Here is a 24,893-nt window from a genome sequence, read left to right on the forward strand (position 1 = left end):
GGCATTCACCAGAGCAAATAAAGTACACAAATACTGCAAGTGTAATAACTTAATGGTAAAAAGTGAGTTTATTTTAGAAGTAAAAATAGCATAATAGTTACCAAGAAAATAATGAGAAGGTTACAAACAACACACATTTTTCTAGCTAGCATTTTATTTTTATATAAAAATATTTCCAAAGACCTTTATAATAAACAATGTATGATCAGTCCTTAATCACGCTATACATATTTAGCATTTCACTGATTAATAATTTGGAAGTACAGATGAGGTCCAGAGCAAACCATCTCAAGGTGTCCACTTTGTAGCTTGGAAACGAGTTGGAGGATGTCTAGTTCGAGCCTGCGAGGTAAGCTTTTGTCTGAGCCGTCTGACTTCTGCCATCAGTTCCCGCTCTTGGCATGCCAGTTCTTCTCGTCTTCTGTCTAAAGACACTGAAGTGCAAGAAACTCAGACTTAATATTGCGACTAACAGTTTTCCATAGATACCATGAATGCTTATTGGAAAACTGATACCTCCTGCATAGAAACACTATGTTTTACCGGTACCGCTGTATGCGAGACAGCCCTAAGACCCGTAAAAGCAAGGAACAACTCCTCCTAAGTTCTTTGAAAGTGGTACCTATGTTTTATTACAAAAGGGTCAGATGCTGATGGGTCGCTATGGCAGGTCCATAGATACATGTTTCCCATTGTGTACAGTTTTGTACGTAAGATGCATGTGATTTTAAAATGTGCTTTCACTGGCCATAAAGGTTAGGACAGCCCAGAGGAAATGATTACAGGCTAATTCCTGACTATAACTCTCAGTAAGATTTTCATGAAAGACAGTTCTACATCTTCTCAACATCCCCAAATCATACATAACTATGAAGACAGGAAAAGCACAGGTAAAATGATCAGGTCAGAATGACATTAAACTAGGCTGAGATTTAATATGACTGTTCTCACAATGTGACACACTTCAGGCACTTCCTACCTGTGCTGCCACTGGTAGTGAAGACATTTTTTCAGGTGTGAAATAGAATACAACAATAAACTAGTTTACTATCCACTAAACACCTACACAATGAATAATGACTCAATCGCACAATGAGGTGTTCCAGTAATGCTTCTGAAATTAAACGTTAAAGAAAGGAGGGTTCTAACTGAGAAACTTACTGTGTGATGATGACTCTGATGCAGACAAATCATTCAGACAGATGTTTCCAGACCTTGGCACCTGCTGGAGTTCTACCCCCCTCTCTGTACGTCCGGCCTTTAAATCACGCAGTCTCTCTGTGGGAAATGGAGAGAAGGATTCTTTGTAAATTAAAAGTCTTTAAATTTCTAGTGAATTTTTCTAGCTTGAGGTGAAACCGGTTTTCTCCAGGAAGCAAAACTGGAACAATCACTCCAGCTAATGGCAAGTACAATTTGCTCAGAACTAAAAGTCGATGTTTCTAGTCTATAGGTCAAAGCTATGCATCACTGCACCTCATTTTAAGAAATTACAGCTCCACATATGCTGTTTCTCCCTATATAATTAATCTTCTGACAAATGGTCCAGTAAGATCATGTGGAATATGGCTACTTGTACTTGCAGTTTTAGGAGGAGACACCCATTTTAATAATTTGCAGTTGCAAATTACTCCATATTAAGAACATTAGGCAAATAAGGGCAAAGTCTGAAAAAGTTCGCCCAAAGCGATATTAATCACCTAATCTTAATACTAATCACTAATCTTGTGTGAGCCTTGCAGAGATGAAGGAATAGGAGAAATCTCTGCAAAAACGCACAAATGCAGCATTTGAGAAGGATGTACTGGCCAATTCAGGGCATAAATGCTTTTTTCCTGTGAACAAACACTTAGCAAAGTCATTTGTTGGCAGTGAGTTTGCTGTTCTTTACCTTATTTGACAGAGGATTTCTAAGGGATGCGATTTTACGATCGGCTTAAGCTGACCTAAACCTGTGCTCCTATCAAAAATGCCATTTATTTTGCTGCATCTGATCAATGTCAAACTGAGATTCCTTCCCAAGTCAGGTCTGGTATATTGGTTTCATGAAAGAATACTGCCAAAAAGTACTTATGTAAAGGAGTTAAACTTAAGTTTGTCCCTAATATTGGACACTTAGTTTGTATTCAGTTGCTGAATGCTTCATGCCAACATCCACACAGGAGAACTGCATTATCTATACACTCACCAAAATAGCCATCTTCTCTTTGCAGCTTTTCAGCCAATTCTAATGCATCATTCATTTTGTCTTCTAAAAACTGCTTCCTGTGCTCATTTGCAGCAGCAGCAGCCTTCTGCTCTTCTTCCAGTTGAGCTTTTTTCTGTATAACTTCTTCCCACTGTGCAACAGAGATATTAAATGTGTCCTCAACAGATGTGTTGCAAGGAAAAAGCAACAAGTAAAACCACCTGGATTCCTACAGACTAAACTTCACCCTTAAATCAAATTATATGTTATTAAGCTGAGTGAATGTTTCTTTTTGAAAAATTTCTCATTCAAACACCTGGAGAAAGGTAAAAGTCTTGGGTCAGAGAAAAAAAATGAGAGGAACTTACAGAATTAGGAATATGTTTTCCTAAGCCTAAAATATCCTCACCAATTTGCTCTAGTGCTTCCAGAAACTTCCAGTCAAAACAGGAAAGGAGATTCCTAACAAAATATTTCTTCAATACCTTTCATAGAATCATAGAATCATAGAATCATTAAGGTTGGAAAAGATCTCTAAGATCATCAAGTCCAACCGTCAATCCAACACCACCATGCCCACTACACCATGTCAGTTTTATGATGTTATGGGCAAAAGACAGTTACATTTGTGCCAGTCCCACTTAGAATAAGAGATAATGCAAATACCTTTTTTTCTTCTGCTTCCCTCAAGGCCTTCAGCAGTTCAGCTTCTTTCACCCTGTTGTCATGCAGAAGCTTGGCTATCTCTTCATAACGCTTCTCACGGTCCTGATCATCACACCTTAGTTTATGCAACGCTTGCAACCTCCAGTCGGTTTCAATGCGTTTCTGCTCTGCTTTGGCTAAATTTTCTTCAGTCACCTAATAAAACATCTTTCTTAACAGGAATCCAATTACTCTATTTCAAGTACGCAGCCTTACATACAGATAAGGTAAGATGAACTGAAGTGTTCTCCAGTATCACTCTTAGATGTCCCTGCTGGGAGACTGTACCTGCAGTGCCACTCTCCATTCATTACAGCAGGCTGTCTCATCTATCAGGGCTTCCTTCTCTTCTTCTTCATCCTTCTTATTCTTTCCCTTACCGAGGGTCTTTTTTTGTTTTGTTTTGTTTGGGTTTTATTTTTTTAAAAAATCTTTTGGAAAGAGGCATAATCCCTCTCCATGATTTGGGGAATTTTGCTTTTCTAGCATGTATTTAATATGATTTACAGGTGCCATTAACATAAGATGGATACCTGGATGCCAGTACTTCCACCCACATCCATCTGCTTCCAAAAATCGAAGGCTGTTTACAAAAATTCGGACCCATATGTTTATTTCTAGACAAAATATAAATGCAGATGCCAAGCATATGGGCAGTGGGTTAGCTGCAACTATTTTTCCAACCGTGCAGTTACAAGTTCTGAGCTTGAAAATCTGAACAATTCCTAATGTCAAGCTACACACATTCATTACTGTGATCCAGAAGACAGATTCTACAGCTGAATTTCCTGCCAAGTACTACCAACTGAAAGTTCCTTTGCGGCTTTTGTTTTATTATGGTTACAAATAAAACATGTTCCTTAACAGGAGGATGTCTTATTCTGAAAAGCACTTCTGAGTGTTATATGCCTTCTAAGTTCTGAGAAGTAAAGAAAAATTAATATTCATGGCAGGCCCAGAGAATTTCAGTATTAAATAGCTGTTTGGACACTTCAGTCAGATTTTTGAAAACCTCAAAACTTTAAACATACTGTCATAATCTATTAATATAGGTATCTAGAAATTAGATTTTTTTAGAAAATATTTTCATATTAACTTGAATTAGCTAATTGCAATTAAAATACTGTTAACTAGTACTACTTGTACTAGTTAGCATACTAACTCCCCAAAACACATGTTAAGATCCAATCATCTTACTATGTCAGCTTTCTGTTTTTCTTCTCTATCTATTTCCATCAATCTCTGAACAAGATGATCTTCCAGATCCACCCTTCTTCGACGGGCATCCACCTCTTCTTTCATTTGCTTTGTAACTGCCTCTTGATCTTTGATTAGATGCTGCCAAACACACAAACATAAATTATTGTTGCTAAGCTACTAACCCACATTTGTAATTCTGTCTCTTTAACATCTATTAGAATTTCATTAAACTAGTACTTGAATCCACACATCTCATCCCACTACATATCATAACTGTCCAAGAAAGTGATAGTCCCTGCTGTTTTATCCACTTGGAATTACACTAAGCCTGAGTCATCACAGAGGTCTCGCAGGTTGATACTGATGTAATTCCATTTCCTGGATTACAGTGGAGCATAAAAGCAGAATTCCAAAGCAGAATTAGATTAATCATGAAAATATTCTGCACTTTTATGGCACATTTCAGCCAAAACATCAAAATGTTTCACAAATATAAATCATGTTTCATGGTACAGGGACTTGTAATAAACACATCTGCAGCTTGAATGCAGAGATGATTTGCCAAAGTAATACAAATCATCAATAGATCTAGAAATAGAATTTTAACTCTCACCACCTTTTCTTCACATTCATCAGGGCACATCTGCACAGTTTTCTGGAGAAGACATAACCCCTTCCCAGGTCTGCAGGAATCTATTGAGCTGGGTCAGCAGGGTACTGAAGCAAAGTTAACATACACAGCCTTCTAAGCTTGAATAGAGCCCCTCACTGACGGCAGTAAAACAGTTAGTTCAGGGCATGGGCAGGGAAAGCCTGTCTACATAGAGTCTTGTGGGCAGACATATATCCTCAGTTAGTTAAATAATTGCTACCTTTCTCACCTAAAGAGGATGATCACTGTAGAATTAGTTCCCTTAAACAGCTGACTTTACATGTACTGGAACACAAATGAGCTTAGCCTGGTTTGCATTATGTAGCCACAATACAGCTGGCCGTGTATTTAATAAATAAATGCTGAAAGAAATTTAGCCCAGTTATGCTCAGCATGGGTTATAAAAAGTCTGTGGCCAAAAGCTTTAAAAAGCTGAATATAAGCAGACACATGCTTCAAAATAAGGGTTAGCTATCTGGATGTCCACTTCTGCTTGCATTCCATCGGATCTGCAGGTATGCAATATGGGCACATGTAGCTGTGATTTCTAAACACTTAACTTACTATTTCTAACCAAAACGGACATTACTAAAGCCTTCCATCGGCAGTCTTGCTTTTCAGTCATTAACTATTCATAATAATTAACTTATATTTAACTTTAAACAGTATTATTGATTAAAACCCTTTATTACTGAATAGTGATCTTTTTGAATTGTAAGTCAGTCATTTGAGAAAAGAACTGCACATTCCCGACGAACCATCCATTCTTTTTTGCTTAATGATGTTGTTGGCAATTAGACATTTTTTCATCAACTACATCAATCTGCTATACTGTTCTCTCCAGAAAACGTAGATACCACAGATGAAAAGGTGGGAGTTTCTGGGATGAGGAACATATTGTTATAGACTTACTTCTTATTTACACGTTCCTCGCTTCTCTCAACCAGCTGAGCACCCAGCTAAACCCTGCAGCAACCAAATGATACCTTTGCACAGAAGAATAAAATGGGGAGGATACGGGTATTTTCTCCCATAAAACCAGATAACAGTGATTCTACTAATGATTTTATCAACAGAGAGTTGATTCTAAAAAAGGTATCAGAGAAGAAAGGGAAAAAAACCAAGAAGGCCCCCTTTTTCCTTACAAAGTCTGGTTGAATGAACACAACCAAATCTGAGAACTGCAAAGGAAGAACCATTAAATACAAACATCTGTATAGTTCTCTAATAATTACCTGTTCAAAAAGCTGTCTTTGTGATTCAAGTTCCATCCGTCGTAATTCTACATCTTGAAGAGTAGCAGCTGTTTCCTGCTCTCTCATGGATGCCTTGAGAAGAGAAACACATGAAAATACAGCAAAGGAGACATTCTTCTCCGTTAAAAAACAATATCAAGAAAAATGTCCAAAACCCCAAGCCACACCCTACTTCTAAATTCTAGTTAACTTGCTGTCATACCATGAATAACAGAAAATATTGCATATCAGAAGTACAGGGCAAGGTGGAAAAGAGGCACAGAAATAGTTTTGCATCCAGTCAAGCATATTAGGGAAATGTCAGGATTGATCTAGCGCTAATAATCTGCCAGATGCAGCTCCAAATCAACTAAGGAGTCTCTGAACCCAGAACGTTGTGGAGGACAGGACACAAATAGGGAAGTGGCCACTTTGCACCTGGCAGAACCTGTGCTGAGCTGGAGCTAACAAATCTTACGGTGCCCTGACTGTGGAAAGAAACACACAGCTGCTCTGCAAAGTGTGGTGCTGAGACACGAGGAGTGGCCCTGCAAAGACTCGATTCATGCCCACGAGGTTCAAAAGCTTCCATTCTCAGCATCTGCATGCCATGGTGCTCGAGCTAGTAACATGGGAGCAGAGCCAGGCCTGGCCAGAGGCTGCTGCGGAGCCTCTCAATCAATGGCAGAGTTAATTTGCAATCTGGATATACAGCCCACAGACAGCTGAGAATTCACTAGTCCTTTAAGGAGCTCATTACATTTTTCAACACTGCCAATATATCTGGCTTTTATCAGGAATTTTGCCAGTTAAAGCAAGCCAGTGGAACATAGTAAGTGCCAAATAAAACTGTTAAATTATGCATTTGCCACTTAAAGCTTCCACCTCATGCTAAATACACCTCTGGGCTCACAAATCACAGTATATCAACTGAAATTTTAATTATGCATTTTTTCCTTGTTTATTTTCACTAATAAACCTTCAAGAAAAGAATTGCTTGAGCAATACTCAACCTTTCTCGCAATTTCGTCATCAAGACGTTTCAGTTCCATTTGACACTGATCTTGCTGGTATTTCAGAAAACGCCTTCTCGAAGCATCTAGAAATTGTAGTTCCTTTACTTTCAGTTCTCTTTTCACAGCAGCTAGTCTTCAAAGCCAAAACAAACAGAAACAAGGGAACTTGTATATATGAAAGGTCAGTACCAAACAGCACAAACTTGCACTGCAGTTATCCATTAGTTACTATGAGCTAATCTCTAACTTACAAAGCTTAGGACAGTTGCTTTCATTCTTTTAAATTGTGCAGTTTTCATTTACAAGACAAAATTAAATTCACAGACACACAGCCATCCTCTAATGGCAACATCCCCCATTAATCGTTGAAGTCCTGTGCCCTGTTTCTGTTCTACCTTAATAAGCACTAGTTCACTATTGCAATGATCCAGAACTGGAAACTATTCCTTACAATAATTGCCAGTGCCCTGGTACCTCTTTCTGCACAAAACTAGTCCTAAGTTTATTTGGAAAATATCAAACTCTTTCAAGGAACAAAACCACAAACTCAAGAATTAGTTTGCAAAGAAAGGCTCACTGCTCTCTCTAAAAAAAAAAAACAACTTACTCTGTAGGTTACAGAGGTTTAAGAGAAGTGCCTGTAGATGTGGTGCTTAGGGACACGGTTTAGTGGTAGACGTGGTAGCGTTAGGTTAATGGTTGGACTTAATGATCTTAAGGGTCTTTTCCAACCTAAATGATTCTATGATTACTTGTAGTTGATCTAAAAAACTATGGAGATGTTGAAATTTTCTTAAACCTTCACAACTACAAAATGTACAAACTAACAGTTCAGCTTCAGTACTATCATAACTCTTTGCTCAGCAACTGATATATAAAGCAGTCTTTTTTCTAAATCCACTAGACATACAAGAATGTGTAGAGTCACTGATACTAGAAGTGACTCTCATTTGCAGTGTGAGTCTGCCCACAGTGCAAGTCTGAAGTCTCGGTGTGCAAACACACAGCAATTGACTGCTTAAAAGCATTCACAATCCGAAGAGACCAGACAAAAGGCTGGGAGTTGAAACAGAAATATGAAGTGACTTGGCCTCTAATCTGCTGTATTCCCTCAGGCAAGGCAGTAATGCAACCCAGATCACTTCATTCCCACACCAAAATCTGACCCACCAGACCACACTCTTTCCCCACATTATAATTTATACAAATTAGTGGTTATTTCTCCTTTACTCATGGTTAAAAATGTAATAGCAGGATACAGTAGCCAGGCCCCTAATGTTTCTTATATTATAATACCTCTGCCTCTGTTCCGCCAGCTTCTCTTCTTCTTCCAGTAGCATTTTTCGCCTCTGTTCTTCAGCTTCTCGAAGTAATTCCTGCTTTCGATACCAGGCTTCATCTTCTGCTTTCTGTTCCTGTGCTTTAGCTTCTAATTCATGCGCTAATTGTCTAAATGGAAGGAGATCACCAGTTAACAATTCAGGCCAAGAAATTACTTGATTACTTAGAAATTGATGTCTGTACTAGTAAAGAACTGCTGCAATAAGATGTCATGAAAGAGTATGGCATCCCCTTTATGTACTGATAAAGTACATGAGGAAGAGTTACAATACTGACTGTTACAGACAACAGGGCATTTCAGATGAGTGCAGATATTTTCTTCCACACATTCTTAACAAAAAATAGTTTCTAAAGGTGCTGTGGCATCATGGTACCCACTGATTTCAATAGCAAGCTAAGAACTCCTGGCCCTTCACAGAAGTTTAGGCTCTGACTTACAAGCTTTCAAGTTTGAAGACTCACAGCCCAATATTTTCTACGAGTTAACAAACATTTTTTAAGATAATTTAACTTAAAAATGTGTCAAATCAAGTAACTCTTAACCTTTAGCAGCTATTTAAAGTAATCTTCCTGAATTTTCTTAATTGTCTCTCTTCTCAAGCATACAGATTACAGCAGAAGAAGGCAATTGTGTCCACCTGTCCCTCCCAGTCTGATACTGCCTTCAACAGTCCCATTAATACCTCTCTCGTAAGTATTCAATTTCATCCTGTCTGATCCTCTCCCGTTCCCGAGTTTGATAATCCACAATGAACTTGGGATATTTATTAAATACAGGGTATTGTCCTTTTGTAAGTGGTATGAAGTCATCAAGCATACGCTGTGGATGGATATCTAGTGGTGTAGCCTCCATAAGATGATAAGCTTCCTTAATCACAACGTTGATGTCCAGGTTGTTACGATGATGAAAGAAATACTGTAAGAGACAAGCTTCCATTTACACTCTACAAAAGATAAAGCAAGTTTTTAATATACCTATTTGGGAATAATTAGGTAAATTAGCAAGATCTATATTCCAAAAGTTTAAAAAGGGATTATTAAGTTAGCCCTATCAATTAGTAAAATATCACCGGCTCAAATGACTTGACCCAAACCTCTTCAAGTTGTAAAAGTATGCTCTGGTTCTTTTCCTTCTCTTCTAACGGCAGTTGCGTAAGGGATCTGGAAAGCTAGGTGTGAATTTAGAGTTTCCGACTGCCCGCACAGACTCTCCTACCACTGGATAAACCTCTCTCGACTTCTGGTGTTAAAACATGAAGCTTGGAAGTTCCTCTTCTTGAAGGACTATTCTTCCTGTCAAAGATCTTATTCACCAAGAAAATCTTTAAATTGGTTATTATTAAATGTAGCAATAATGTTGTCTGTTTAATGTCTGTCAAACTGACTGCTCACAAGCACATTTTCAAGGTGTAACCCTTTGTTTGCCTACAGAGATGTTTTCATATGAAAAAAACCTCCTCCTCCCATGTAAGGCTAAACATAGGGAAACATTTTCATTTAGCTTCAGAGAACATCAAGTAATACTGTCTAATTTTGCAAATCTGAAAGCAAAATAATGAAACAACATGACAGAATGACTGTGTCTTGTCTCCACAGGCACAAGTTCATATTAGATCCCCAAAAAAGAGGCAGAATTATTTTGTGGTTGATGAACTATTGACATTTACAAAATGGCTTTTAGTGGCATTAGAAAGCTTATGAAAGCTTTTAAAGATCTCATTGCATGAAACGGCAGGAAATTGCTCAATATTTTACTCATTTATTGTATATTTGTCAGGTACTAGATGACGTTATTCAGAAACATGTAATAATATATTATTAATGGGGAAATGAAACATCTCCTTCTAACCTCCGTAACAACAGATACAATGTTTTATATGTCTCTGTAAGTACCCTTTTATACGACTGACTTAAATATGAAGATGTTTACCTCAAAATCCCCTGTTTGATTACAGTGAAGCAAGGGAGCTCTGGAACATATAATATAGGCAACAACAATCATTAGAAAGTACGTAGGATGGTTGGAGAAGATATTGTCAAAGACTTTCAGCCATTCTTCTCTTGTCAGAACCTCAGAGAACAGTGTTTCTAGAAGAGGCCAAGCATAAACCTACATTATTTGGGAAAATGAACAAAATAGTCCGTTAGTACAATTTTACCATCCCTTTTAAAAAAATAATACGAATTTTTCTTGCCTTATACCAAGAATCTACTGATTTATGAAAGAAACAGGAACTAAACCAGAATATCTGAATATAAGTTTTATCACCCACTGTAAACATTCAAAATTAATATGGAGTGATTATAAATAAATTTCTTATTTCACTGGATGTCTAAATCTTCTGTTTAGATTTGTGAAGCTAAAATCATCCCTAATGATAAGTAGGGATTACAAAATTAATTCATTGCACCTATGTCCACTTTAAAAAAAAAAAAGTACATTTATGATTTGATAAGTAGATTTTCAAGCAATGTGGACTTAAAAACAAAGGACTTCTAAGAACTACAGTAGCATGTATGTGAGATTTATGATTATGGAAAAGGAAAAGCTGCAGGAAAGCAATGATATATTCTTTACACTCCCATATCATTCACTGTTATTTAATGAAAACTCCCTCAGAAAAGAATTATTTCAAAATAAAAGACTACTGCACTATCATTCACTGCAGCGACATTTTGTATACAAAAGTTGGCTAGAATATTACCTGTGAAGTCACATTGTGTTTTATTAAGTGCTGAAGTAGTTCTTTGTCATGATGTGCCAAAACATTTTCCATCATACTAAGGACATTAACTGGAGGATTGGGAAAATACTCAAACCAGTGCTGACAAAAATTAACTGAAAGAGAAAAAAAAGCCCAACACAACCCACTGTAATCCAGACTGATAAATTCTTGACAACCTTAAGGTGTCGTTATAAAGGCTATGAATTTAAGAGGTAGGTTTAGGCACCAAAACCTATTTAAGATATTCCCCCACTCCTCTCTCCTAGCATGTATTCCTAAACCATTCCCACAGTACACTGCTCCTCCAGCTGCACTGGCATGAGTGTTCGTGTCAGTACACTGTGAACCAGACTGGGGAACTAATCTGGCTCAAAAATAAAATGAAAAAAAGTCTGTGTGCTGTGGGACTAAGTGGTTGGAGGCAGATGGGAATACTTAAACCAGTATTTCTGTCTCATGAAACTACAGCCTGGATCAAGTAATTTTTAACATACTAAGAATAATTTCCGTAAACTTGGATACTTATTCACTAACAGCATGTGTTTGCAAAGTGGGTATGTATGCTTGGCAGCACATACCTTCTGTAGACTTAGCAGCAGCTGCAACAACTAATTTAAGTGTAAAGCACTTTAATTTAGAATGTTTCTTCAGAAGACAGCCATAGCCAGCTTTCAGCCAAATGTCTCATTTTGAGTTACCACATGCTTAGGACAACTAAACACAGTAAAACTTTAAAAGAGATCATTCCCTTTTGACTGGGAGTGGGTGAGGTGGGTGTGTGTGACTACTCTTCCCATGTCTCAGAGATTTTAGTTATTATGATATAATTATGCTAGATACATTTGTTTTTACTGATTAGACTTTACAAATACTGTTAAACTGCTAACTTTTTGCTAGAAACACTGCAAAAAGGAGTCTAATACCTTGTTTTTATTTACAAGCAGGTTTTTGTTTTAAGTATACAGTTGCTACATATTAATTCCTGGCAACACCTTTAGAAGGGAGCCTGATGACCTCTTGGGAAATACCTCATTCATTTCATCAGGAAAAGCTCTTTTGCATGGGAAAGCTTAAACATGTTGCAGCATATTTGAGTTTTTAAAATCATTACTTACCTACTACTGTAGCAACAACTTCAAAGCAGATCAGCTGGTTGTTCTGGAATAATTTTACAAATGGGAATGCTAGCAAAGGAATATAAGGCGTCTCAGCAAAGATAGCAGACCAGTGAGCTAGAGCTGATAAGGTCCTATATGCAAAGGCAAACAAAGGTGTAGAAAACATCAATCCAAACCCAAACAAAAATATAATATGCATTTTAGAACCACAACATAGAAAGACTGTAAACTTCAAGACAGATGCAGGATTATACGAGTTATAAAACCAAAATTGCATGAGGGCACTACTATTTAATTTTAGAATTTTCCTTACAGTTGATTCCAGCTATTGGAAACATTTCAGATCACTATATGAAAATAAAAATCTATAATATTTAAATAAATATAAATATATATTTTACCTCTGTAAAACTCTCAGCAGTTTCCTACTTTTGATGGGATACTCATTTTGAATATTCACAAATGCACTGTGGGTACCCTTATCTATTAGGCTACTGAATGCTAAGTGGTTTTCAGGAAGTTGTAATAAGGAACGCCAAACAAACATCCTGCAATTAAAAAGCAGACTTAGTCAAGCAACTTCTCTTTCATAGGCCAGTAAACACAAGCAATTTTATTTTGTGCAAGCATGAACATGCACATGAACATACCTGTACTTTGCTGGATATTCTCCAAATCCTTTCAGTAAGGCCCGCAGACGTTTCTTGTTTAATCCACCTGGCAATTCGTTCTACAAAATAGGGGATCAACAATAAATGTAAGGATTTCTCCTTCTTAATCTCTTTCCTTACACTCTAATTGATGATAGTAGCTAAATACTGAAGTTCCCAGCATACTGTATTTTTTTTTTAATATTGTGTCCCAACTATCCGTTACATAATCCTAGGTATTTCAACAACAAAAAAGATAATTCAAAAGGTCATTCATCTATTGAACTCAAAGAACAGCTGCCGTTGATTTCAGTCAGAAGGAAATCTGACTGACTAAACTATATATAATTCAATGAGGTATACAGCCAAACCATAAAGAATATTGACATAAGGAATAGATCATATTGTGATGAATGTTACACGAGGACATATATAGATATAGATGTGTATATACATGTGTGCATGTGTGTGTATATATATGAGAATATATATACATATGAGATGCAAGACAGAGAGAGAGAAGATGGCACAGTGATGACAGAAGGGAAATAAATGTAACAGTAATGCATCTTCTAAATAATTAATAAAAAATGAAATGGCTTCTAGGCAGACATTTGAGAGGTGCCAGTTTGCTAGCAGGGAAGCAGATCAGATCTAGCAAACATCCAAACGTGTCACAGGTTGCTTGAACAACTTCAGAGGTACCCCAGGCTGACTGGAGGCAGCTCTGGCTGTGTCACGTAATACTGGAGTACGCTAAACAGAGAGAGGAAATGGTACTAAAACTCCTTCAATCCCCTCTCTGCTCAAACATCCAAGTGAATCAGTGCCTGAACTTATTCTTTAAAGGAAGTGGCTAGATTTTTTTTTGCAATGAATTTTAAATGCTGCAGACTGGAGAACAAAATATTTGCAACTTCTTCCTACCTCTTTATTTTCAACTGATTTGTTCACTTGCAGTTTTAGCAATCTGGTTTGAATTTTGCTTCCTTTAGATTTCCAAGGCCGCTCTGACCTTCCTGAAGTCATTCTCATTGTCAGTTTATTTGCCTCTGACGTGCACTTGGACCAATCTTCTACTACTTTGAACATGGGTGGTGGAGGCTAATATTAAGTGAAAATACCTTGGTTAACATCTTGTAAGACAGATTAAAGTAACACGATAATTTGACGTTTGCTTTACTTCATATGCCGTATTTTTGAGCTTGATGGCCATAGCAAGAAGAATAGAGACACATTTATACCATAAATAAATATATATGGACTGTATACTCCTGAATAAGTATGCCAGTGAATAAAACTGCCAGCAATAAACTAGAAAGACTGTGAGAAGGTTTATGTAGCTTCCAAACCAACTCAAACATCATGTTATTTCCTTGTTTAGCAAACACTAAAATATAATTGGGATCATATAAATGTGTATAATGTACTGTTCAGGTTATTTACTTTAGTGTGTTTCTCAATGTCACTAAATATTTTGCATTTCTATAGCACCAGTTGAAAAGAATACAAAAGACCTTTACAAACTTTAATTAGTCTTCAGTGTCAGGGAGGTATTAATTCAATGTTGGAGATTGGGAAAGCAAGTAACAAAGTGGATATCCCAGTTCATGTCAAACCGGCAGCAAAAGTGCAAATGGAATGCATGTGTGACATCTTTACACATCCTTCCTCAGCTCCAACTCCATCATTATCCAAAGCTGGTTACTGTTTACTTCAAAGACATGGTGATTAAAGATATATGGAATTCTGGATTTAGAAACCTGACTCTCATTAATAAATTACTTTAATAAAATAAGAACTGGTATTTAGAATGTTTGTTATTTAGGAAGGATTAGGAGTATGATTGTGCCATAATGATGGATGCTGGTATACAAGAACACAGTAGGAAGAACAAAATCACAGTAACAAAAACACCATTCATGCCCGCAGTTTAAGACAGCATCAGTTGCAAAACATTTCCTATTGGAAACGGAACAGAAGCAGCACAATTACGCTGCTTCCACCTCCCCCAAAATGTCATTACAAAGAGAAATTGGTCCATACAAATTGCTGTAGAAATAAATACCATCTCCCCCTCCTCCCAACACCAGAAACAGAGTGATATATATACTTTAAAAACATCGTATTACTTGACAGGCTGGAGTAACTATGAAGGGAACTCTACAAGCCACTCTTTCTTTATTTGTAGTGTTAAATATGGCACTCCAACACATGTCTGCAAACTACTGCTGATACAAAAGTTATGCAGACAAGTATCAACTTTAATGGGATTTACTGCTGTTTTAAGAAATGTAAAACACTCTACCTTATTTCCTTCTTGAGTCAAAGCTTGGACACTGTATAAATTAAGGCTACCATTTTCCATTACTGATGCAATATACCGTCCATTGGGGCTAGTTGCTGCTGTACTAATTCCTTCTTCATGACTCCCAATGTCAAAAAGAAGTTTGCATGTTTCTATATGGATAAATCTCATAATGTTATCTTGACTTAACACTCCAAGGATCTATAAGTTAAAAGGATTCATCAATTAATATTGTCAATGTAAGACACAGAGGAATACCCAATTCAGCAATGACATTCCATTAAGCTAAAAGAGCAATTGAGCAAACATTTAGCACAGTAACTTCCCTTTTGTATGGTATGGGCCCATATCCCCAGTGTCCCCAAAAGCCCTCAACATATATGTGCTGAATCAACTCCAGTGTTAAGCTTTGTAAAAAACTGACCTGGTTGGAGCCCCCATCGAAACTGTCAGGGAGGAATTCCAGGTGACGGACAGCTCGTACTTTTGCAGGCATCTGGATTATTCGTATCAACTGCCTTGATTCTAAACACCATAAGTGAAGATGATTTGATTTTCCACCAGCTACAAAAATCCGGCCATCTCTAAATCACAGATGAGGCAAAGTTTCCATCAGAATACTATAATTTAAGTTAGTATTAGCTAAAAAGAGAGAGATTGTACATTTCCTTCTATGCTCTCAAATCACTTTTGAATCTGTCATTAATCCTGTCATACTCTCCTGAAAGAACAAAATAGCTCCTAAATAATAAAATTTGCTTCTTTAAAGGATAGTTTAAACCTTATTTTAGTGGTCATTAAAAATCAACTTACTTTATTTCAACTGCTATGGGACGGTATTAAAAACCGTTATTGATCCTTGCTGAAAGTATCAGTCACAGCAGAGTTCAAAAGCTTATCATAGTTCAATACTTCCACAAAACATTACAAATAAGGAAAGAAAACCTGCTTTAAAACTACAATCTTTGGAGTCCGCCTTTAGAATGTTTAAAATAGCAATTTACCTGGTAACTGCAAAGACCTTATAAAGTAATACAGAACCTTCTACGGGAGTTGGCAACTGGTATTTACAATGAAGAGTATCAAATTCCCATGCAAAAACAGAATTATCTTTGAAACAGCTGAGGATGGTGTTACTCAATGGAAGGAAAAAAACCTGGAAGAATATCGAAAAGAAAAAAAATGGAGTATGTTGTCAAGGAAGTACCCTTTAAATTGGACCGAAGTGCATGGCAGAATAAAACACAGCAAGAAACCATGACATATGGCTATTACTGTAACTGTGTAATGCAGCTGCAATGCAAGGCTGAGATCCCACGGGCAGCGGGGTCCCCTTCCCTTGTTACAGCCGAAGCAGGCCTGCTCTCCCTTTCAGTGGTTCAGAACTTGTCGTACCCTTTGCTAAGCCAGTTTAACTCACCGAAATGACACAAATTTTTATCTGTGTTATTTTTATGAACGTTAAACCATCTTGTGGAGGTTTCGGATGAGTGCCCGAGAGGACGTAATATAAACGGTGGGAACGTGAACCCAGGAGCAGGAAGGGATGGAAGACATGAGCCAGAACTGCTCATTCAACAACTGCTTGTTGTATCTTCTACAAACTGGCTTCAGCATTCAAATAGTACCAAGAGCCTGCAAATGCACTCTATGAAGCATTCACCTGTAGACTTAAAACTCCTTAGTTTTACGTACAACTATTAAAAGTGAAAAATATTGTAGAAAGTTTAGCAGTGTATTCTCCAACTATGAAATGCGGATTTTACTGTGAGGATGAATGAAGATAAAACCAGAAAGCTTATAAATTTTTTTTTCAATTATTCTGAACATGCTTATTGTTTTTGTGTAATCTCTTTCAATAAGGAAAAAAAATGGATTATTTACATTTTTGGATGTCATCAGATACATTCCTGCTTAATGACAAATTATTGGTTTAGATCACAGGTTCTATTTTCGCAGCAGCACATGCAGCTTCAGCAAATTCCTTGTACCTATAATTTTGAAGGTTAAATTGAAAATGTCTTCTGGTATCTGAACATTGAGGCACTACCTGAAGGACTCACTGGCTGAGATTTAGAGTCAGTGCTACGAAGTTCAGAGTTTTGGTCTGAATGGTCTCTTGGGGCCTTGAATATCTGTAAATCTGGGTACGTGGGATGGGATTCATCTTGCTGAATGTTAGTGACTGAAAGTTGGAAGTTCAGGCCAAATTAATCACTTCACAGTGAGCAAAAGTTACCTGTGGGGAAAGAGTCACCTCACCTACCAGAGTCATTTATCTTCAGACAGACTGAGCTGTCTGTCCTCCTTCAGGGACTCTGAGGAAGTCTAGACAATGAATTGAGAGCAGATGCCTATCATATAGATGGATGAAGTTTACATTTTGGTAATGTGGAGTACTGAACAGTTCCTAATTTTCTGCTTTGCCCTAGAAAAATACCAAAGATGGTCACAAGCAGCTGTTGAATAAGCAGTGATGCTTTGAAAATGGTCATTATAGATGTCTTCTCTTAGCTCTTCTTTCTCTTTTTTTTTCACCTGCTATGCTTACAGTGTGCAGCTCAGTCTCTGTCTCTTTAAATTAGCTTTGCCCCATACCAGCTTAACAGAAGGTGTATGTTGGAGTGCAACTGGGCTTAAGTAAAGAGGCACCAAAAAGTACACCGCAGAGATTGGTATGACACTACTACGATGGCTCAGACAGCAAGCAAGAATCCAACTTCGGCCAATGAGCGTTAGGGCTGCGGTCTAATAATAAACCTGATCTTTAATAAAGCTCTTATCTGTATGTCTTATGGGACGTGGGATGGGAGTAAGTATCATCATTTCTATTCTAAAGACAGGAAAGTGAAATCCAGATAAATATTTGCATAATGTCCTATCAGAAATGGTAGAGCCAAACCAAAAGTGCAGGCTCTTGATTCCCAAACAGTGATTTATTCATTCAACCATAGTCACTATTGTTTGGATTTAAAGGTTATTTCCATACTGTAACACCCTGATCCTACCAAATTCCAAGAGCCATTTATCAGTAAGAAGCCCCTACACATGGCCTACACAAAGAAAGATACTGAGCAGTAGAAAAATCTTGTCCACTAAAGAAACACAGCCATCTTTGGAGGGAAGACACAATAATTATTTTAGCAACATGCACTACACACCAGTTTTAATAAAACAAACAAACAAACAAAAATTTATGCGTGACCTTCCACAGTAATTGCTAGGTGACTACTTCAGGCTAGCAAAATTTCTGCCTGACCTAGAACACGGTGAAGACACTCAAATGAATAGCCTTGTTCTCTGCAAAATCAGCATGGCTTTTTAGTGACCAGCCTGATGAGAACTTTGGTTTGAAGTGGTGTTTGTAAGACTGTTCACTGCAGGGCAGCACGTGTGTAAGCAATGCTCAGGCACTGCGTCAGTACTTTCTGTAGTACTTATGCCAAAGTTTGACATTTGGTGGCGCAGGCAGACCTGTTTAAAGCAGCATAACGCTAAGGAAGACCTATTTAAACAACTCCCTGACACAAACACGTCATCCTTCTCATCCCCTGTTGTTCCAGTATAAGTGTCTGAGCAGCAAACCGAACCAAAGAAACCACTAAGCTGAAAAGCAGCAATTTCTTTTTGCTGAGTTACTTTTCAGCTTTGTTTGTTCCCACATTCAGTGCTTAGTGTGCATAGAAAGAAGAGCAGCTTTGGAATAAGCAGCTGAATGGGGTAGGTGGTGGTGACTGTTTGAAGTTACCATTATGACACCAAAACTGTTTTTTTAACAACACCCTTAAATCCCAGTATCATTCAGGTTGGAATCAATCTCCGGAGGTCCTCTGAGCCCATCCCCAGGTCAAAGCAGGGTCAATCTAGAAGATGGCTCCAACTTCCAGGTTAAATAGGGTTAGTCAAGGTCATATCCAACCAAGTTTTGAGTATCTCTAAAGATGGAGGTTCCTTAAAAGTTCCCAGCAGATCTCTGCAACTACTGAGTCATGATTCCTGTGGTCTGGGTGACATGACAGGATGACAGTTAAGGAGATATGCCCAAAGAACATAGAAAAGATTCAGCTGTATTTTAAAAAATGTTTTCAAGTACCGTGATTTTAACATGCGGTGTTACTCCTACTGAGGTATGCTTGTTCACCCTTTAGCAATTGCTTTTTACTCACCTTCTGTATACCCACAGACTGACGAACATTCAGCTTTCTTTTTCTTTGAAAGGTGTCCAAGTCCCACAGTTGTGCTGTATCAGTGGATGTAGTGATGGCATACCTGCCCGAGCCATGGACAGAGATGGAAGACACCGAAGAATCATGTCCCCTCATCCAACTAACTAGCTCCTTGGTTTCTGCAGGATTTGATGAAAAAAATGAAAAGGATATGAAAGTCATTCAAAGTGAAACAACTACTACTTTACTCTTTATTGCCAACACTATGCTGTGAAAGACACTTTTAAGCATACCTAGTATGTGACCATTTACCACCACAGCCCAACAAACAAGAAAAAAAGGTATCAGTCTTCATATAGTTATTATGCCTTAGAGAAACATAACCACCTCCTTATCTCCAAGTAACAGATTTTATAAGTTTTCTTAGTTCTACACAGAAAGCCAACTTGCACAGACTTGTTTAATTTAGCTTAAGAATCAATCTTAAAAAGTCACGAACACTGTGATCAGGTAAGTTCAGCATGCCTCGTAGGCAGATTATCCGATGTGAACACCCACAGTAATCTCAAAGTTGAAACTGAATGTTCTAGTTAGAATTCTCCACTTGTTTTTACTTGTAGACAATACGTATGGATGATTACGCAGCTATTTACAGGTGCAAGGAAGAAAGGTTTAATGACAACAGGCTATGACTATAGAAAGGCACAGTCAGAAAGCAACACCTCATTAATTCTTTTAGAGTCCAAAACATTTTTATGCTGTGTATTGCATACTAAGGAAATGGCTCCTCTGACTACATTGTCTCCCACTTGTGACTGCATGACCACTAATCCTCCCTCAGCAACCAAACTGTATTTGTGGCAATTACACTATTTACGTTGGGTAGTTTGCCTGACAGCCCAGGGGTGGTTCCAGCTGACCTAGTGCTGTGGCATCAAAGATGGGAAACGGCTATGAAGCAGCTCATGAAGCCTAACAGTGAAACTTTCTGCTGTGCGTACAGACGATTGAGTGCGTAAAGCTATTGTCACATGGGAAGATGACATGGGATTACAAAGTACGGCTTCTAAAGCAAAGGATGGAAGCTTAGCCCACCAACTAAGTATTATCTAATAGACCTCTAAGGATAGTTTACCCAATACTGACTTATGTGAATAACATTTGTATTTTAAGACATTCTTTAGTATGACTTGGTATCTGGAAACAGCACCATATAAACATGCAGGACTCTGGAATAATTAAGAAGATTTCTCTAAGTGCATCCAAAACCTAAGTTTGGTCTTACTGTGGATGAAAGGAAGAGAAAAAGCAGAGGATTTCAGACCTTAACTTCCTCTATTTTGGCAAACAGTGTGTTACATTAAAATCTTCACTAATAATATCAGACCCTCAAATTGCAAATGAGTGATTCCTAGGGCTTTTGAAAAAGATTTAAATCCAGATGATGAGAGACACTACAACTGCACTTTTTGATAGGTTAAGATTAACTTATGAAGAATGAATTCATAGAATCATAAAGGTTGGAAAAGACCTCTAAGATCATCGAGTCCAACCATCAACTGCACCATGCCCACTAAACCATGTCCCTAAGCGCCTCATCTACACATCTTTTAAATACTTCCAGGGATGGCGAATCAACCACTTCCCTGGGCAGCCTGTTCCAAGGCTTGACCACTCTTTCAGTAAAGAAATTTTTCCTTTCACCATTTAACATTAATCAAGACAGAGACACACAGCTGGCCTGTGAAGTTAATTTTAGATATCGCTTTTGAATAAGGATACAGATCTACTTGCAGCTCAAAAGCACTGACAGTTCTTTTAGTGTATATTGTCACTTTGTTCAAATATTTTACTGTAAATATAGTTAGCAACTGGTTCAGTTGCAAATTAACACACTGTTGACTGATTTTAGTTTGATTTTACATACAGCACCTCATTTTAAGCAAACACACAGAATTGCTTTAAAAAAGGTAACATATATAATTGCGATCCTGCGCTAGACTTCAGTTAAACAGACGCCTGCGTGACTCAGTGGGAACAAGAAACTTTGACAAAGCAAAGGGTTCGTTTACCCACAGGACTATAACCCCCACGGGCCCAAACTGTGGGGTTTTTTTTTGGAAGGACAGATGGCATGAAATACATAATAAGATTTCCATCAACAAAATTTACAAAAAAATTGAGATTGAAACTAAAATGTAGTTTTTTAGAACAATCCAGATTGTAAGCCTCTAAATTTCTCCTTACCTGTATCAAAGCACTTAATTGAATAATCTGCCAAAGCCACCAGGAATTCTGTCTTTCTGCGAAGATTAAATGCCAAAGCAGTGCAAGCCTGCATTGTCCGCTGAACGAGTTTGAACCTATTTAAAAATATATGTTCTCATTGTGTTAGGAAACTTTGGTTCATAATATCAAGTGAAGTAATAACTTAATCAGCTTCAATATATTTCACTGAGAGAAAAAAAATAACTCAAAAGAGAGCAAAGAAATCATATCTAATTACGATAAATATAAAAATATTAAAACTCAGTAGTGTAAAATTGAGAAGACTGATTAATATATTTCTACAAATTACAATACTAGGTCTAATTTATTGTAATTCATGGCTCATATTATTAACTGATCGGTACTGTTCAAAGAATAACTTCTTGTGGTAGTATTTAGTCACTTAAGTTCTATGAAATTGCTGTTCAGTTTAGAGTTACAAACTACTCAACTTTTGGAGCAGCTAATAAAATAATATTCAGGGAGCCTACAGGGGCTTGCAGTTTCAGCTCTGAGAAAACCGCTATTTCCACATTCACAGCACCATTAACTGAGGGTTAAAACCAGACCTGTGGCATGCTGTCCAGGCAAGTTCTATACCTCTGAATGTTACAGATGTCCAGACAATTAAAATGTCTTGATAGAAATACTCTTACCTGTTTCCATTCAAGTCAAAAACATATATATTCCCTTGGTGGTCTCCAGCGAGCAGAGAATCTCCGGAACTGTCAAAAGCCACATTCAGAAAACGTATTGTCTTTGAATGGTATCCTTTGACACTATGAATTATGTTTACTATAACTCTGTGAAGAAAGCAAGCAAAACAACCATGCTTAGAACTGTTTTATTATCACATATTTCTCCAAGGGCTAGCATTAAAATGTTCCTAGCTTATGGTTTTACAATTCTAATCATCCATAGTGTTCTATGAAAAATCTTCTTCCATGAAAAATACGTATTTGTAATATAAAAAATATACTAAACAAAGGAAGTCATTCGCTATGTTGGAAGGTAGTTAGGAGACATGTAAAGCAGATGGGGGAAACCTATCATTCGTGATCCTTTTATGTGGCTCCTAGTTAGCTGATTTTCAATTATATTATTAATGAATAACACTAACATATATGCTGATGTATCATCTACCAATGTATCTGAAAGCCCAATTCAGCACTCAGTAAGGAACCTGGATCTTCATTATCACTGTAAAGAAACATGCTAGAAAAATGAGAAGCTATGAACTACTGTAAGAAACCACTCAGGTTAGATTGGGGTGGGGGGAAAAACAGTTTTAATACCACTTCTTTTCAGAGTCTTCAAAAAGCATGATGCAAGCCATTTTTATCATTATTCACAGTGAGATATTATGGGACAAAAGTTGCTGTTTTTTCACATGCTATCCTTGTACCATGCTGTTGGCATAAAGTGGAGCCAGATGCAGAACCAAAGCCTGTATGCAGAATAAGAGGAGGGTTTCTCCAGGAAGCAGGACATTAAGATTTGGGAGATCTGCTACTCCTGGATTTTTTGGTTAACACTGGGGAAACCAATTATTTTCTACCATCACTTGGTTGTAAACTCAGAGTCAAACTAAATATCTAGAACTGTACCAGTTATCGGGAGGCTGCTTAAAGACTGCAGGGCACTTGCAGAAGACTGTGACCATGGCTATATAAGATGCTGATAGCTATCTGAGACACCAATTTCTAAGAGAGCAGAATATGCAAGCCAGGACCTGCATGCAACTGTTGGCGTATGTTACAAAGTGTGAGTGAGTATCAGAAGAAGAAGAAGGGCCGTACAGCCATGGTACAAACTAGAGACAAAACTAATTGTACCTCATTCTATTAAGCCCATTCTTTTCTGCGATAAAAGGGAAGGGCCATAAAAATGAAATTAGAAAGATGTTAAGCTAATTTAAATTATAATTAAAATTTAGTGATGTCAGGGTCTTTAATGTCATAAAAAAATCCCACAAGCAAAGTATGACTTCTGATTCTAAAAACACCCTGAAACGTGAGTAGTTATCAGTGTAGTTACAGCATCTCCCTCATCTTCCTCAACACCACTCTCTGCCTTTCCAAAGTCCCTTTGCCACTAACTAACCTAGGAGAATAAAGTCAGGAGTTCACAGAGCTGCATCCAGGTTCCCCACGTCAAACGGTATACAGGTACTCCGAAGCAGCATTCATACTGCTGCTCTTCAGCTTGGGCCAGACAGTATTTTCACATTTTAATTAAACTCTCCTGGGAATTCGCCTATGGTATTTTGTTCAACACAATGAAAACAAAAAAGCTAAAATGGGAGAGTTGTCCAGGCGCTTGCCCAGCCAAGCTGTGAGCACCCCTGAGCACGGAGGTTTCACAGCCTCCTTGGGGACCTGCGCCACCTTCAACGTTTTTCTCCGTTATCTAACCGGGCGCCCCCCGCCTCCAGCCTGCAGAAGCTCAGGTGGGCTCCAGCCCTGCCCCCTCCGCCCCTTCCCCTCGGCCTGCCCACTCCCTCGGCCTCTCCCCCGCGGCGCAGCGCTGGGGGCGGCCGCGGCTGCCGCCGGCCCGGCGCTGAGCCCCGGCTGCGAGCTGAGGCGGCAGCGCTGCGCGGGGCCGACCCTGCCCGGCCGCCGCCGCCGCCGCCCCCCGTCCCGCGGCGGCCGTTACCCCCGCCGCGCCGCCGGGCCGGGCTTGCGGTGCCAGATGGGGCCCTGCTGGCGGCCGCCCAGGTCGGAGCTCTCCATCCTCGGCCCAGCGCCGCCGCTCCCGCGCTCGCCGCCTCCCCTCAGGGCTCCTCCAACGGCCACCGTGGCGGGGGGCGCCGCACGCATGGTACAGCCCGCTCCCGCTTCACCAATGGAGGGCAGTAGGAAGGAGGCGGGCGCCCCCCCCCAGATGTCGGCCTGCTGGGGAATGGAACTGCCCGCCCGGCGGCCTCGGGGGCTTGCCGGGAGTTGTAGTTTCCCTGGCGGGGGCCACGCGAGGAGCGGGGGTGGGAACAGGGGAGCGGAGGGCGGTCAGCGTATCGTAAATGAAGTGGAGGCCACGTCTTATAGAAAACATATTTTTATAATATAATGTCGCGTCCTATCGGGCAATTACTTTTATAACATAATGCAATGGAACATTTAATACGTTTTTTCAGGCTTTCGCAAGCGCAGGGCTTACTGCCGGTTCACTCCTGTTACCAGCGGCCTGGCGTCGCCGAACACAGCCTCGGGGGCAGGGCCAACTGCAGGCCCAGCCCGCGGGGACGGCGCCACCGCCGGCAGCGGCGCCACCGTCACCCGGCAACGGCGGATCGCCCCCCCCGGAGGCGGGACTTCCGGCGC

At 38.9% G+C, this 24,893-nt stretch overlaps 1 protein-coding gene across 5 annotated transcripts; it reads right to left on the reverse strand.

Annotated features, from left to right (window-relative positions):
* Positions 1–40: 40 nt before the first annotated feature.
* Positions 41–24,469, reverse strand: TBC1D31 (TBC1 domain family member 31). 5 transcript variants are annotated; one of them, XM_075141218.1, is made up of 22 exons: positions 24,229–24,466; positions 22,230–22,376; positions 21,553–21,668; positions 19,306–19,484; positions 16,144–16,295; positions 15,564–15,723; positions 15,140–15,340; positions 13,759–13,935; positions 12,832–12,911; positions 12,583–12,729; positions 12,179–12,312; positions 11,043–11,176; positions 10,268–10,447; positions 9,021–9,253; positions 8,293–8,445; positions 6,994–7,129; positions 5,981–6,073; positions 4,091–4,231; positions 2,855–3,049; positions 2,189–2,339; positions 1,162–1,278; positions 41–434 (listed from the first exon to the last, which is right to left on the reverse strand). In XM_075141218.1, exons 1-22 carry the CDS (start codon positions 24,390–24,392, stop codon positions 289–291), a joined length of 3,336 nt encoding a protein of 1,111 aa, XP_074997319.1. In that variant the 5' UTR covers positions 24,393–24,466; the 3' UTR covers positions 41–288. The 5 variants fall into 5 exon arrangements, 4 of the variants coding, with proteins under 4 accessions (XP_074997319.1, XP_074997323.1, XP_074997322.1 ...); XM_075141222.1 differs by lacking the exon at positions 24,229–24,466 and adding an exon at positions 23,677–23,854; XM_075141221.1 differs by lacking the exon at positions 15,140–15,340.
* Between the last annotated feature and the right edge of the window lie 424 nt (positions 24,470–24,893).

The sequence above is a fragment of the Calonectris borealis genome, chromosome 2 (genome assembly GCF_964195595.1).
Source record: "Calonectris borealis chromosome 2, bCalBor7.hap1.2, whole genome shotgun sequence".
NCBI lineage: Eukaryota > Metazoa > Chordata > Aves > Procellariiformes > Procellariidae > Calonectris > Calonectris borealis.